Source organism: Tubulanus polymorphus, chromosome 3 (genome assembly GCF_964204645.1).
Source record: "Tubulanus polymorphus chromosome 3, tnTubPoly1.2, whole genome shotgun sequence".
NCBI lineage: Eukaryota > Metazoa > Nemertea > Palaeonemertea > Tubulaniformes > Tubulanidae > Tubulanus > Tubulanus polymorphus.
Genome location: NC_134027.1, coordinates 10,552,788 through 10,570,969, shown reverse-complemented (window position 1 = coordinate 10,570,969; position 18,182 = coordinate 10,552,788). Strand labels below are relative to the sequence as shown.

Sequence of the window (18,182 nt, the reverse complement as noted above, 5' to 3'; positions counted from 1 at the left end):
CAAAAATATCCTATTTTTTCCGCAAAAGAAATCGCCAATGCGCCAATTTTTATGTGTCACAAATGGTGTTTACTTTAATATGTGACGTGAATGACGACTCGGCTTTTTGAGTCGCAAATGATGATCATCACAAGACTGAAAGTGATGACTAGGGAAAAAGGATAGTCTGTTGTCATGAAATTCGATCTTGTCATTGGTTGGCAAATTTTGGATTGAGACATTTGGTTGATTTTCCCTACCACATCCAATATAATTGTTATAACAGGTGGTTGCTCCAGGATCAAGTAACAACCATTCAAACCTGTATTTCTTGATAAACTGCTCAACATCCAATTCACAATAATAACTCGAGTAATAACCATGAATAACTTTTATATGTGAAAATGTTTATTGAGTAATTTAATACCTGTAAAATCTTAATCCACATTTAAAATGTAAAAGTAAATCTAACAGATCTGCATGTATACGGTGATCACTATTCCAATGCAAGTGTTAAAATTTCACTTCAGAGACAACTACTATGGGTAAATATCTAAATATATATAATATATATATCTCATCCATATAAAACTATATTTTGTCATTATATGTTTAATGCACCATTAGATATTGTATCTAATACCAATATTCACTTCAGCGGAGAGAATGGCATAGAACTAAGGACCTTGGAAGAAACTTTGTATTCACCAGTCGTTACTTTAAGCCGAGAATCTGAAATAAAAAAACCTCCGTTATTCAAGCAAAATATGGAAACATTAAAATTGGATCAACATGGGTGGTCTTCGGGGTCCGGACTCCTGCCTTCCCATTGAGGTTGCCCTTTTCATCAAGTCAAAGAACGTTAATCCAAATTTGAAACTCGTCCTTGGCGGAAATTGCATATTTTCCAATGAATATCTAACAACGATGGTGGGACCCCGACAGTAGCCTATGAAATGGCCGCTTTATCGGTAAAATGCCTTGTCTCCTGGACCCCGAGCCTTTCGAGTTTCCTTGATCCGCCCCTGATCAGATAAAAATAAGATTTTATCTATGCGCATTACCTTTGAAGCTGTCGCATTGAATCTTAGCAGCAGTATCCAAATTATTATACTTCCACAAAAGGATCGCTGAAAAATAAAATCAAACTTGTCTATAAAACCAGCCCCTTATACACCGTGAAACTCACTAGAATCGTCATAGTTGGTAACACTTTGCAACTTAAGTGAATTTGACTGTATCTAAAAATCCTACTGGGATATATTAGCATTTGTCTTGATCCCATTAAGCACTACATGTGGGGCATTATTCACGGTTCAGATCTACTTCTCTCAACAAACCAGAGAGAGATACTTTGATCAACAAACTCTACTGCTACTAGAACCGATTAACCAAGGATTAACAAGATCTGTATATTGAATGACTATCCCACTCTTGAAAAATTACTAAAAAATCCGCCTAAGTTGGATCAGTTTATTGATCTTATACAGATATTATCTATGTTCCACCTATACATAGATGCATGTAAGGCTAGCGAAAATTGCTTCTCACTGCTGAGCTTTAACGTTGACCCGGCTGGCCGCCTATTATGCCTTGTACATAACATTTTTCAAAATCATGATCAAGCTAACTTAAACAGACCCGGCAGTTCTAGAAATGAACTGATAACCAATTCTATCGCAGTTTACAAAATGATCCGGCCAATTAGGAGAAACATGGTATCATTCTTTTTTAAAACTTAAAATATGACGCTTTTGATTTGGATTTCTCACAAACTGGATGAATTTCATGGTCACGCATGATCTGAATCGAATGAGTTTGACAGTAGAGGTCAGCGTCTTCTGACCTACCTGAATTGACGACCGGCCCAAATATCGTACGTAACGCGCCGACGAGTTGAGCATCGTAATTGGCTTCGACGTGCTTGTAGTATTTCTCGACTCCTTCGTAGGAATGAGTTGAATCGGCAACGACCCAGCTTTCCATACTGTAAATACCTTCAACAACAAAAAAAACATTCGTAGAGTAGCCGTGATAACCAGGTCTAAAATAAGTAATGAGACGAGTAGCACTGTACACTGTATAGGTTAACTATTTATTTGACGCACGAGCTTTCGCTTCTAATGAATAGAAGCTTCATCAGGTGAATGAGTATAGTCCATAGAAAAACAGACCCGGATTTTCTATTCTATGTTTTTCTATTGACTATACTAATTCACCTGATGAAGCTTCTATTCATTAGAAGCGAAAGCTCGTGCGTCAAATTCAATTAATTATCAGCTTTAAAGGAAATTTTTCGGTCTTCATCTCTCTCTCATTATATTAGCATGGGATTCTCTACATATCGTAGTGTTTCATCAATGGTTATGTACGATTTAACCTTCAACGCCGTCCGTATCAGATTTGATACATCCAATATTACAGCCAATTAGAATAGACGGCATATAGAGTGTTATAGAGATACCCAATATGAATATAGTCCCTACAATATAATTCTAAGCTCATTGGTATGGATGTTTCAATATTTTCTGCCATGGGTTGATATACAAGTATTTCATGAAACCCGCGAAAAAATGTCCGAAATTTTTTCGGGCAATATTATTTCTTATACCCGGTAATTTTCAAAAGTTCTAGAGGCTTAGTTTCAGCTTTTATTTCAAAACATTTGAGCAACTAAATTTTTCATTAAAACAGCTTTCAAGTATGAATTGTTATCCTTCTCTGAAAACGCGGCCTTATTAAGCCACAAATTAGATTGAATTTTTGTGAAACCAGGCCTGGAAAGGAAACCAATATGCCATAGCCAACCTGTTGACGTTGTGACTTCTTTTATAGTTGGAAACCATGACATCGGAACGGTAACCGCATTTGTCATCGATTGAAAGTAGGGAAACAGCTTCTCGGTCATCCCTATAAACCCAGGGTCTTCGCTCAAATTTTTCCTCACTGTAGCTCGTTGGGCCAGACTTTCTACAATTAAATCACAGTTAAAGACCAACATTATACAAGATCTATGTAGGGTGAAAAGAATCATACGGAGTAATACCAGCGTCTGAACTGAACTTAGGAATAAAGGCCACTTGCCTATGGCGGGCAAATTTCACATGGCGCCCCTGAAAAACCAACTTGCCCTTAGAATTTTACTGTAAAAGCTATAAAAGCCGGGGGCAATTTTTCAAAACTGTTAGAAGCTTGCCATTTATTTTCAATTATTTACAAAAATCAACACTAAAGCAGGGAAATGTTTCAAAAAGTATTTTGCTCAGAAACGCATCTTTCGCCACAGTTTTCCTATAAAGCTTTGAGACATACGGACACACTAGCCCGGCGTATATGTGATAATGATAACCTAATGGGAATATACTTGTCCCAGGCAATCGGACAAGTGCTTGGAACGAACCCTGTAATGCTTACCATATTCCCAGATATGGATGAATTCATTGAGGCCACCGAGTTCCGAGAGCCAGAAGCCGGTACATTTCGAATGTTTCATCCGATTGTGAATGTTTTCATTTGCGGCTTGAATCGCTTTCCGAGCATCTTTGCTGATGATTGTGTATTGACGCAACTCATATATTTTCTGGTCACTGCTGCTCGCGTTGCTATATCGTCGGCTACTTCCGTGAATAGGAGTGGCAGCTATTCTCAGTAAAATCTATTGAATAGGACACCAAAAAAAGTTGATTAATTAATCAATTAATCGCTTGATATTAACAGCTTTTGAATGTAAAAATATAAAATGATAAATTACATTTTGGGAATTTTTTTTTCTCCCAACTACTCATCTAAGAGTCACCCAGCAATAGGCCTACAGAAAGCCTTCTTGGCCATATGTGAAATAGACTTCTGTTCCGTTTTATTTGTTTTTTCTCACATGAAACAACTAGTGTTAACTTTAACCCGTAGGTTAAATCAAAGAATTCAAACGAGTCAGAGATAGACTTTTTCACAATCCTTCAATAATAGTGGAAAATGGATATAAAAACAAAATGCGCCCTGGTTTACGGTAAGCTTATTGACTGGACTGCACAGTTTCACTGCTCGTATTAAAACCCAATTTTAGATATGTGTGCAAAATATCAAGTGGATTATCCCAAAAAATCGATGACACACAAAAGACCTATGTGTAGACTTTAAGTCACCAGTAGTCTGAATACCAGTCATTGTTGCGGTTCGTTGTTTGGGGAACAACCACAGGGGCTTGTAAACTGGCTTGGATTTTACTTCCGAGTTGTTGATAATCTCGCGAGAATGGCACTAAATTTAAACTGCAAATAAATTCAAAATATCACAGAATAACCTCTTGTTGATGTTGTTTATTTATCCACTATAGAGTTCCGATAAATAATTGGCTGTTAAGGATCAGTATCAGCGGGCGCGACACCTTACTATATTAAAATAACAAGGGATGAAACGGCTTCGCTTTTGCCTGTGACCGTATTGATGCGGCGGAAACCACTGTGCATGCATTCTTGAATCTTACCATAAGCTTTTTATAATCGGATGGGCTTGTGAGAATATCCGATCGTGAAACTTAACCACAGACAGGTTACTGACTATCCACAGGGACCAGACCAAGCAAAGTTGAAGAATCATGATTGGTAGAACACTATATCCGTGTTGACGCGATGAGGAGAGAATCCCAGTAGTATCTCATTATTCCTGAAGATGACTATTAGGATATAGTCGAAACGTTGAAATAAACTAATATCTCGAAGTTTCATTTTCGGACTTTTTATTATCATTGTGGGATTCTCTCCTCAAAGTTGAAGAAATATAGAGATTTTGGATCCAAATTGCAGTGGTATTTTTGGGTTAATGAAAAGATGTCAACAAACAGAAATATTACAGTTACCTTCGGGCTATCTTTGAAATTGGTTATTACACGCACTGGTGTAAGAAAACTGCTTAAAATTGATGTTAAGTTCATTTTCAACCAGGTCCGAAAAGCATAGAAGCCTTGAACGGTGTTGAAGCATCTAGGGCAATCTTAAGACCTGCTGCATATGGCATCACAAGCCCCGAGGCTTGTCATGCCATATTGGGGCCTGACACGCCATGTGGTAAACGTAAAGTAAAAATCTAATCCTATGCAGCAGATGAAACGTCGACTACGTCTCGCGGTTTTACTTCCGAAGTTGAAATATTCGATTGGATAATTATTTTAATCGATTATTTACAACGTACTATATATACATAATTAGAACTACATATTACATCGCATATATGAAAATGATTTGATTCAGAAGATTACTTTTAATCAATATAACGAGTAATGTTTGAATCAAACTTTATTTTATATGAATTTCTTATTTCCTATGAATCTGATGGAACAGGAAAATACCAGGGTAAGGTATAACATAACATAACATAACATATCTATTTACGGAATGTATTGATAGATTGAAAACATTTTACACTTAAAACACAATTAAAAACTTATCATATCATTCTTCACTGGCATACGAAAAACACAAAAAACATTACATATTTACAAAATGAGTTTTACAGAATAGAAATTGATCGTTGTTTGTTAATCTAATGCAGTGTACACACTTTATTTTGAAACACAATTTAAACAATCATATACGTATTTCACCAGCATGAAAAATACAAACACATTACATATCTACTGAATGAGTTTTACAGAATAAAAATTTTAATTATTTATCTTACATTTCAATGAATCATTCATCTATTTCACATGATTTGTTGATCATTTAGTCTTAGAAGAACATAGATAATGTTAGAAAAACATATATGGCGCGCCAGGATCCAATCTAGTGTGTTCTCCAGTCAATATGGCTCCTAAGATCGCGTAGCCTTCTACATGGCGTGTCAGGCCCCAAATGTTCTGCAGGCCAATATGGCGCGTCAAGCCCCAAATTTTCTGCAGAATAAATTGAAACATGGTTTGTCAATAATTTAGTCTTAGAAAAAAGCAAATACTGTTACAAAAACTGGCCTAAAATCATGCTGTCTTCTACATGGCGTGTCAGGCCCCAGATATTCTGCAGCCATTATGGCTTGTCAAGCCCCAAACGGTCTGCAGAATAGCTTCAATTGAAACATGGCGTGAGAGGACCCAATCGGGTTTCCGTAAAAACAAATGATTAATTGTCATTAATTACTTAACTGTTCAAACAGTAATCATTCAACATAGTTTGTCAATCATTTAGTCTTAGAAAAAAGCAACTGTTACATAAAGCTCTTAAAATCACGCTGTCTTCTACGTACATGGCGTGTCAGGCCCCAAATGTTCTGCAGCCAATATGGCGTGAGAGGACCCGATCAGTCTTCTATGGAAGCAATTAAATTATATCTTTAGTTTCAATTAGTTATATATTGTTCATGATTTGATAATCACAAAGTGTTAGAAAACAAAACAAATACTGCTAGAAAAACCGCGATTTGTCTTCTATATGGCGTGTCAAGCCCCAAATGGTCTGCAGAATAGCATCAATTGAAACATGGCGTGAGAGGACCCGATCGGTTTTCCTACAAAATGAATAATTGTCACTAACTCACATACGGCTGACAAAATACTGTCCCCACTTTTTAAAATATTATATCCTATGAGTGCGTTTCAGGTCTCTCTTTCAGTTTTGACATTCATATCAGTTTTTCGAAACAAATTTGTGAGTCTACCATCTTCAAATCGTATCAAATCACCCGGCCTCCGGGGGTGATTTGATGATTTGACAAATCGATTTGAATTTGATGCCATGATGAATTAAAAAATTAGACCAAATCAAATTTGATTTGACGTGATAAATTCGCCTTCCACAACTTTCAGCGAAGGGAAACTTCGTGTGCTCCGGCGGCGTCGAGGGTCAAAAAGTCTGGACTCCGGCGTTCAAGGTTTATTTAATTCTGTGTTTATTATTTGAGGACTGTAACCTTTTAAATCGAACTCAGTTTCGTGCTTTTGTCATTTCAGCAGGTTAGGACCCCAGACGAACGATCGACTGACGCTCGAAGAGTACGCACTGTACCTTAAAACCGACCGTAGCCGACCACAACAGACTGAAAAAAACCAGGCGGCGCTAAATTCGAGAGTCGAGAATCGAGTAATTTATTTTATATGGCCTTTAAGTTCCACGGTAGGTTCGGCTGGCTACTGGTGCGTATTCAAGGTAGATCCTTTCAACAATAGAGACACAATAGCGGTTTTTCAGAGTTGTTGATAACACTCACATGCCCTATTGAATACGTCACCGGCTGACCACGGTGTAGTACAAGCATAGGCCATTCACCTCTGCACACTCACACTGTGAACATGCTACCGTGGATTCTCCTCCTGGCGATTTTCGCTGCGCTCCCGCTCCTGCTCCTGCTCCTGTTCATGCTTCCTGAGGAACGACGTCTTTATGTTTTATGTGTTACTGTTCATCTCCGTGCTGTCCTGTACTGTTGCATGTTTATTAATCCGTTCTATTTTTCAGGGTCTAAACCGTTCAATTTTTCAGGGCCGATTTCTTTGTCGAATTTCAACGTTTCCTGGAACAAAACTAATGTCCGAAAGCGTCGGCGCTCCTTCGCCGGTCACATGTCGAGGATGTCAGACAAAGAGTCGGTCAGGAAATGGCTGCCCTCTACACGCCCTCATACGGAACACAAAAACCATGATGATGAGGCCTCACTCTCCCCACGTATCAACAGAGTGTGCTGGGTGACGTCGATGACGGGCAAGTCAGTCGGATTGCACAGGTTAAAAATGGAGTAGTAAAGCTGGACTGTCTACTAGTATTCATTGATTCCTTTTCAGGAATTGTTTCGGGCAAAGATTTAGTCTTGTCTTCCTTTGCGTTCTAGCATTCATTGATTCCTTTTAAGGGATTGCTTCGGGCAGGGATTAATTTCCCTGTCTTCCTTTGCGTGCTAGGATTCATTGATTCACTGCGGGATCGCTTGCGTGCTAGCATTCATTGATTCCTTTTAAGGGATTGCTTCGGGCAGGGATTAATTTCCCTGTCTTCCTTTGAGTGTTAGTATTCATTGATTCCCTGTGGGTTGCTTCGGGCATGGATTAAGTCTTGTCTTCCTTTGGGTGCTAGTGCGGGCAATCCAGTTGCGCTGCCCTATTTTTGGCTTGGGCAATTTGATAGGTTTGTCAGTTACTGACGTCACCCGGCACACCCTCTCGGTAAATGGTGAAAGTAAGGCATTGTCATCCTGTTTTTTTGTGTTCTGTGTGAGGGCTTGTAGAGGGCAGTATATTCCTGGCTGGCTCTTTGTCTGGTGTTCTCGGCATGTGACCGGTGACGGAGAGCTAAAAAGCTTTCGGACATTAGTTTTGTTCCGTACCAGGTTTTCATCGCTCTTCTCTTTTTTTTCATTTCAGGACTCCCAAGATGAAGAAGATGCTGAAAGCGACTACAGAAGATGGCGAAAAAAGAACACTGAACTCAGCAATATTGAAAGTTAAGTTGATACATGTGTAAATTACAATGTATGATACAGAAAGGATTGTGTAACTACAGAATATCGTTCTTTTACTCATTTCAGGTTAATCCGGAAAGGCCCATCTAAAATCTACCCACGAGAAGTGCCCACAAAAGACTCCACATTGAATGAACCAAACACCGAAAGACCTGCCACAACCAAACCTGGCAGTCTCATCTTGCATGGCAACAAGAATGCATACATAGGCCTACATAAAGCTAAGTTGATTTTTCATATCTGGGGTAGAATGCATAGGCACTGGTGAGGATAGAGATGGTGGTCAAGCTCACCATCTCCGCACTACTTTATTGAAGCTCTATGGCCGGTATATTGTTAAAAGTAAATTGAAATATAGCTAGGGCAATGATTGCTTGAATATTTACAATATCAGACGAAATGATTGAGTGAGGTCCCTTGAATATTCTTTGGTCTGATAATTAAAATATAGATTGGTCAGTTACTAATTAAAAGATTTTTTAAGTAGGCCTAGTACAATTAAGGTAAATTCAATATCTTATGTGAAATTTTCCGAATGTACCGTAGATATTTCAGGCCTCATATGGCTTGTTTAACGGACAATCAAGATATGGATAGGACAATTTGCTAATTAACCAATCGCTTAGATATTAGCAATCATTCAATATCTTATAATGTGTGACGAGAAATTCTTCAGGTGTAGATGTTTTAGGGCCCCATATACAATATACATTTAGGCTGGCTTTACTTGTAAAGATATATATCAATTAAACTTTATCGTCGGTTAATAGATTTCTTTACAAATAATATATTGATACAAATGTCATTTATAAACATTGGGGCACTTTACAGTATATATTATATGCTGCTTTACCCATTGCATTAATGAATTCCTGGGGGAAAGATGTATAAAATAGTGTCTAGGGCTCTATCGAGATCTGGTGTAATATATATGGGGAAAACTATCGACTGCGGGTCTTTTAGAAACTGTGATTAGGTCTCAGCACTTTGATAAATCTAGAATAAAAAAAGCTTTAATTGATTCAAATCATTCCCCAGAGCCATACTCTGTGCCTTGTTTTGGGCTATGATTATTGTTTAACTGACAATCATCATATATATAGCTAGGACAAATTGCTCATTAACCAATGGCTTAGATATCCATAATTAAGATGAATTTGATATTTCATGTAAGATCAAAAACTATTTATATATGCTATGTATGAAATAATTTATATGTGATACAGGTCCATTATAAATATCATTAAACTGACAATTTAGATATAGCTGATATATGTATATTTGAGCATATCTATATAATAAGTGAATCAGTCTCATCGACTGATCAGTATTTACATCTCCAACTGCCGTACTTACGGCGACTGGTCATGCTCTTCAATATTGCCAAAACCTTACTGATTCAAATGAAATCTCAAAGCCATACTGTGTGTTAAGTGACGCATAATAGATATTGTTTACAATTATAATATAGCTAAGATGAATTACTCATTAACGTATTACTTAGATATCTACAATTAAGGTTAATTCAATTGTTATGTGAAATTATTAAGTCCATTGACATTTAAAATGTAGCTGATACATGTGTATCTGAGCAAATTAATTATTTATCTGTATCTAAAGTGAACCTATTGTGTCGTCATACAGCTGTATTAGTTTTGATACATAATGCCAAATTTATTTAACGCAGATTTACTTCCGATTGAAAGGAGATAAAACAAATCTGTACGTGCACAAATACATTCCTGAATTTGGAAGGGAGAATATTTCAATTTCACTGTGTATGTCAGATTGAGAGCCTTAATCTGGCAGGATATCCTAAACTTAGGTCTTATTCCTCATGCTAATAGCTCTCTTTTACTAACCCCTCTCTTTCAAACTATATCCCAGCATCATGTCTTGCACCGCACCAGGGAGGTCCGGTCATAACAAGGTCTTTCGATCCTTATACACAGTGTACTGTAAAAGAGAAATAAAGATTACATAGCAATTCGGCTATAAGGGAATTTCTAATTTCCACTAAAAATGTGCTTTTATCTTAAGTTCTGATGAATTCAAATAGTGATGAATCCACCACATCTGAAATTCTACTCGTGTAGATTTTCAGGCTCCATATCAATATAAATATTGTTGTCTGACAATTAAGATGTAGCTAGTATGATGACTAATCAACGGATCGCTTAGATATCTAGAAAATTTGTTAAAATTAATTCAATATAATGAATATAAGTGAAAATTATTTGAAAAATAGTGCAGTGGATGAGACAACTGTATTGTGCAATGTTGTCTTCATCTAACTGGTCACATGTGTGTGGGATCTGTTGAATCAGTTAGGTTTTGGGGGGTTCTGGGTTCGTTAAGTTAGGTATCAAAAGCTCTGATGCAAAATTAGCAGTTGAAATAATGATGAATTTTTAAATTTATACCGGATCTGAATTCTTCTTGTCTTGAAATTTCAAGCCCCATATAAAATATTGTCAGAGACAATTTAAATTATAGCTAGGACATTAATTGATTTATTAGGTATCTACAATAAAGATTAACTCAGCATCTTCATATAAGGTAAAAGTGCTCAAATCCAAACCATATGGGTTGATAAGACAACTGTATAATTAACTATTGGTTTAGGCCTATACCCCATACGGGGTGTGTTTTAGCTCTGTCTCTTGTGCGTGGGATTCATTGAATCATTAAGGCTTTGCAGAATTCTGGATTTGTCAAGGTGTGGGGATGATTCAAGGTTTCTTAAATCTGTAGAACCATGTTACTTATAGGATCAGTGTGCTCAATGCTGGCAGCGCACTCACTCTAGTTAGTTATATTATCATAATTACAAGATCATTGTATATATTTTACGTGCAATATTTAGAATTACTTAAATGGATGAGAATACCATTCACTGGGCACAGATGTCACCATCTGTGGGTAGAAAACATATCTCTTAAAGTTTATTAATAGACGATGAAGTTAATTTGATAATATGAACATGGTTAAGCTAACAATCGAAATGTATATAGGGGGCAATATCACTGGCAAGTTTGCACTATATGATGGGTTTTAATAAAAACCTACTGGCCACTGGGTGTTTAGCACCCAAGAAAGAAAATCATCAAGAATTTCTGAAGATAGAAGAAGAGAAACTATAGTACAAAAAAATTTGAACAGACTGATTATGCATTATTAAATTTGCTGTAACTCTGGTATTCCTCAAGATAGCTAGAGATGCTTTACTCGAATTGTTGTTAAACTATTATAATCAATTTCAGAAATCTAGAATGAATATAGATTAATTAATTGAATCGTTTAATATCTAGAATGAATATAGATTAATTAATTGAATCGTTTAATAATTGACTATTATCAAAATCTACTTTCCGGTCCACATTGCTGATCTTATATATATATATATATATATATATATATATATATATATATATATATATATATATATATATATATATATATATATATATATATATATATATATATATATATATATATATATATATATATATATATATATATATATATATATATATATATATATATATATATATATATATATATATATATATATATATATATATATATATATATATATATATATATATATATATATATATATATATATATATATATATATATATATATATATATATATATATATATATATATATATATATATATATATATATATATATATATATATATATATATACATATATACATATATATATATATATATATATATATATATATATATATATATATATATATATATATATATATATATATACATATATATATATATATATATACATATATATATATACATATATATATATATATATATATATATATATACCTTGTAATATAGATGTTCCAAATCTCGATGTATTAAAATAGGCAGTCAACTTAATTGACCCCAATCAGTCACTTGCCGGTTCAGACTGCTTGGAAGATTAATTGAATGAACCGGAACCGGATTTTCCAATTATTTGCTTGGTTTTAAAGAAAACAAAATTTATGTAAAATCGACCCCCGATCACACAACTATATCTGTACTTCGATTTCCGATTTTGAATATAAAACCAGACAAAATTATTCAACCTTGTAAACTTTCGGACTATTTACTTGAAAAAAAGAGTAAAGAATTGTAAAAACTAGACAAAATTATTCAACCTTGTAAACTTTCGGACTATTTACATGAAAAAAAAGAGCAAAGAATTGTAAAAACTTGACAAAATTATTCAATTTTGTAAACTTTCGGACTATTTACATGGAAATAACGACAAAAAATATGTAAAATTAGACAATCAACTTAGGAGACCCTCGCCGATAATGAACCCGGCAATCATCAAAGGTAACTTAATATAGATGGAATTATTGCGATAAATTCGAATTGAAAAAATTTGTCATTACAGGACAACTTCTTTTAATCATTGCAGCTAAATTTCAACTATATGAAAAACCCAGCTTGAGATCAGCTACTCGTCCAAAATCGACCAACTGGAACAGCGCACAGCCAACTAGAATCAAACTTATCAACCAATCGACTTAGATGATCCACGCCAAGAGCGAACCCAGCAATCATAAAAGGTAACTTAATTTAATATAGATGGAATTATTTTGATTAATTCTAAATGAAATCGATTTACGGTACATGGAATTTATTATTATTAATGGTATATGAAGAATTGTGTATATTGTAAGATATTGTGTAATTACAGGATATCTTCTTTTATTCATTTCAGCTAAATAACATCTATAAGAAAATGCTCAGCCTAAGATGTACCGGTGAAAAATGTGCTGATTAGAATAGCCAACAGAAGATTCCATTTCGAATTGAAATCGTCAACTACCACAGAAGAATCCATCTTGAATTCAACTGCATAGGCCTAGAAGTCCAGAAATTTAGCCAGCAGCGGTTTATCGCCCAATGACTGATTTCTTCTACAATAGGTGGAGCAGAGACAATGCGTGTCTTACCGGTATATATAAACAATTATTCAGGAGCAGCAGAGACAATGTAAATATATTGTGAACAGTTATTCAGGAGCAACAGAGACAATGCGTATTTATAAACACTTATTCAGGAGCAGCAGAGACAGTGCGTATCTCATAAACACTTGTTCAGGAGCAGCAGAGACAATGCATATCTTATAAACACTTATTCGGAAGCAGCGGAGACAATGTGTATCTTATAAACACTTATTCAGGAGCAGCAGAGACAATGCATATCTTATAAACACTTGTTCAGGAGCAGCAAAATAAAATATGTAAAATATGTACAGTAAAATAGTAAAATATGTAAAGTATTGATTTATTTTGTGTTACCTTTTAACAAACCAGTCTGATGGGTAACAAAATTCACCGTCTATTTGAAGAGGTGGAAATAAAGAAATAGTTTTAATGTTGATTAATGAAAATTGAAGTTAGTTAATTAGGGGTCTGGGCCTGAGAAGGAACTATTAATATTTGAATATTTCAATAAAATGGCATTCTAATTCTTTTATAATGATTATGCAAACTTTTTTCGATTTGTAAACAGATGTGTCATGTCCTTTGTAATGTGACAGAAAGTTCCTTAATTAGTTTGGATTCCTAAACTCGCCCAGCAAGTTTATGGACATTGAATAAAGATGTTTTGAAAATGAAAGTGAAGGGGCCTTCAGTGCTGTACATACTGGCTTTGTACATTGTATCCACAGAGGTATATATAAGAGAGGTATAGCTAGGAGTAACGTGATATAAAGAGATGATAATAATGGCCAGCAATGATTTTGATCGTTTTAATTTTGTTTATAGCTGTTTTAACTTCTTTCATTGTCATTCATATCATTAAGTTGAGTGGCTTTCATACTAATCGGGGTGTTTTATAAATAATGATTATTTAGGTGCAGCAGTGAATTTGTAGCACTTTTTTCAAGTGAGGCCATAATTTCAGCGGTAAAAACTTCCTGATGATGTAAATAGTACAAAATACATAGAACATAATTTAAAGAAATGATAAAAAAAACAATAGATAAGAAATACATTACAAAAATAATTAGAAAAAAAAATAAATTATAGGTAATAAAAATAAACAAAACCAACAAACAATTAGTAAATATTCTATATAGGCCTTCATCATCAGGAATTTTTTCTTATCAACTCAATGTAATTATTAAAGGTTCTTCTTTCATAGAACAACCTTCTCCGTGTTTCCCAACCTCTTGAGATCTTATCTGTTGTTGTTTTAAGCATTCTGTAGGCTCAGCAATAAAGAAAACAAATAACCATAAGCCTTCAATAAATCACACACACTAAAAAAATATCTGTTTCGATAGAATGCTTCAAATAACTTATGAAAGAAAGAATGTTAAACAAGAATGTTTTAGAAAGAATGTTAAACAGCTATAAACGTGATCATAAAATTATTGTCATGTTTTCAAATAACTTTGTATTAAATGAGCGAACTGATAATGTTTGAAAATCTTTGCAGCGAAAATTCTAGTTTTCTAGTGAAAATGATGTTAACGAAAATGAAATTTAGAACGTTAAGTTAATACTAAGCTTTCCAGTATGACTTAGTAAGATTTGTCTCTAGTTTGAAAGCTTTTATGTGGAGCTGTTTTTGGATAATTCCTTGAGTACCTGTTATTTAGCGTGGTATAATTTTTGTCATGAGAATAAAACGACACATACGTGTTCATTATTCATCGTAAAACTTTTTAATTGTTTAGCTAAGTTTATAAAAACTATCAAACTGAGGTCCTATGAAATAAAGAGGAGCATTTCTTTTTATAAATGAGGATATATGAACAGTGTTGATTAGTAAATTGTCCTAGCTATGTTTTGATTGTCGGATGTCCAATTGGGGCCTGATTCAAATCTGCACAAGAAGCATTTCAGATTTTGAAAAAGTTGTAGATAATTGTAGGTATCTCAGCGATCAGTTTTTTTTTGTAATTTACCTAGCTATATTCAAATCGTGAGTTAAACAATATCTATACGATGATACTCCATATATCTTGATTAAAAGACCTTCAAAATACTTTGCATTAAACGTGACAATGTTAAGAAAATAATGTTGAAAATGTTTAAAAATCTCAGGCAAAGTTGTAAAAACTAGTTATCTTGTAAAATAATTTCAATGAAAATGAAAATAAAGATTGATTAGCTAATCTCAAGCTTTCCAGAGTTAATCTTTAGGTTTTATCTCTGGTTTTAATGCTTTTATGTTGAACTGTTTTTTTTAAATACAGTTCCCCAATTAGTTAACGAAGAACTGATAATTCCTCGAAGCAAAGTTTGCAAAATTTCAGTTTTCTTGTAAAAATAATGTTTAAAAAAAAATGAAATTAGAGATTGATTATTTGAGTGAATTTTTTGTTTTATGTCCAGCTTTAATGTTTATATGTTGGAGATATTTTTGCAGTTTTTTGTATAAACAGAAATCTTTCTTACATTGTCGTTTGCAGAATAGTTGATATGATAGAATGCTTCATATTTCATGAAATAGCCAAGTGTCACTTATGCCTGGTGACTTCATGAACTGTCAAATTAATAGTCTTAAACATTCAGACTAGTCCCCATTGTCAGTGTTTTATCGATCAAAGTTTACAATTCTTTAATTTTGTTATTTTCCTATTGATTCAAGTTTTATGAATCAGTTGCAGGGGGAATGTTTTTGGTGAATAAGACCTTGAAATACCTTGCATGATGTAGTAGCATATGTGATATTAAAAGCTAGTAATTTTATATTTTGAATAAGTCATTATAATTGAAATTTGATATCAGTTCATTTCTATCTGCCGGGTCTGTTATGGTTAGGTTGATCATGATTTAAAAAAAGTCATGTAAGGCCTAAGGTAGATAGGCCGCCAACCAGGTCAACTTTTAAGAGTAAAAATGTAAATCAGATTGATTACTTAAAATCTTACGCTTTCCAGAGTATTTGGCCAGGTTTATCTCTGGTTTTAGTGCGGGGAGCCATGGACTCTTACATTTTAGAGTCCATGATTGTGGGCCATAGACGTTTTATTGTTTTATAGAGTCTATGGTTGGACCATGAATGTTTAAACTATAGTTTATACGTCCATGATTGGATTGTTTTTGAAATACAGTCCACGTGTTTGAGGAGCTTACATAATAATCCCTCGAGCACAAACCTGGCATTTTGTATAATTGTTGTATGAGAATAAATATGATTGTTTGAAATTCTTTACTTGTTTAGTTAATTAGCTACTGTGAACTTTCTTTTCAACCGATTTATTTTATCATAGGGCTTAATATTTTTTTCTGCCGAATTTCTGGATATTTTTCTCGCAGAAATAAATATTTTTTGTGATGCATATTTTGTGTCCTTAATTTTTTTCTCACAGAATTCGTCTTCTTTGAATTGCAATTTGCAATGCCAAACGGCTGTTAACTTCCAGGTTGTACCAAACTTGCAGTTCACCGCTGTTATCGTCTTGGAATGAACCTGCTGGTCCAGTTTCGTTTCACAAAGATATTTCCCTATCTATTCAATTTCTTCATTCAGTATATCAATCTATTCAGTCTCTCTGTGAACTGGGTGTTCTATGATGTGCCGTACATCATTTTTTCTGCGTATCGGATTGATTTCAAATTTCTTAAGTGATTTTCCTGAGAGATTTACGAAATTTTTATTCACAAAAAAGCAAATTTTCTGGTGTTCATTCTTTTTATCCAAGACAATATTTGGGGTAATTTTCATTCACCACAGTAGTCGACGGTGCCTCCGGAAAAATAGTGTTTTTTTAATCTAAATTATGGTTGAATTTAAATCAATGGCTGTGTAACGAGGCGTCTGTCACTTAGATTTCATCTATTACATATTAGGCCTAAAGTTAGTTAGTTACCTAATCGTTGGTGGTAAGCTTTTCATAATCGATTTTTATAATCAATAACGTATTCTGACGCTTGTGGTAACGTATCTGGTTGCCAATTAAATTTGCTCAGGTACAGCTATCGAGGCGTCCCGAAATCAGTTTTTTATAGCTTACTGGAGATGGATATCTAATCAAATATTTTTTGTGGAGTTCTATAGCTGTGAAAATATCTATAATGAAGCGCAAACTACTAATATACTCAACTACATATAATAATTTCGAATTTTACCCGTAGAATGGATCTGATGAATACCACGTACATATTTGATGAAAGAATTAGCAAAACTTTTATTTTAGATTTATCGACTGAATGTATTTGCTTATTGTGTTATGAATTAGAGCTTCGAAGAAATTACGTAGTTACTAAAATAAATATCATTCTTATTGTTACTGCCATATTCAGGTACACAAAAATAGATCTGAAAAATATTTTTCACTGGTCTTCAGGCTGGATTCCGAGAATCGGTCAGACAAATACTAAACTACTCAAATACTAAACTACTCAAATTGAGCTTATGGTACCAAAGGTTCGTCCGTTTGGGATGAAAGGTCAAAATTATAACATCATTCTTAACGCGTCTTCTAAAAACAGGTGTATATAGATCCATTGACATTTTTCATCAACCATTTTCTTGAGTTTATATGTCGGATAAAGCTGAATCAATGCTTATTTCATTGAATTTCTACAACGGATTTTCATACAGAAATATTCACGAACAAAAGATGTATGTAAAAATTCATGAAATAGTTAAGCATTTGAAACTGAATGAAAATATCATATATTTAACTTCTCTGCTCCAATGATATTGGCAAATATGTAGTAATAATGGTTGGAAGTATGAATATTGCAAATGCGAGTGAAACTGT

General features: G+C 34.1%; 1 protein-coding gene across 1 annotated transcript; it reads right to left on the bottom strand.

Moving 5' to 3' along the window:
* Nucleotides 1–398: 398 nt before the first annotated feature.
* LOC141902463 (protein NipSnap homolog 3B-like) lies at nucleotides 399–4,984 on the bottom strand. The gene is made up of 6 exons (XM_074790197.1): nucleotides 4,835–4,984; nucleotides 3,394–3,634; nucleotides 2,788–2,949; nucleotides 1,830–1,976; nucleotides 1,044–1,109; nucleotides 399–711 (listed from the first exon to the last, which is right to left on the bottom strand). Exons 1-6 carry the CDS (start codon nucleotides 4,907–4,909, stop codon nucleotides 629–631), a joined length of 774 nt encoding a protein of 257 aa, XP_074646298.1. The 5' UTR covers nucleotides 4,910–4,984; the 3' UTR covers nucleotides 399–628.
* Nucleotides 4,985–18,182: the final 13,198 nt, after the last annotated feature.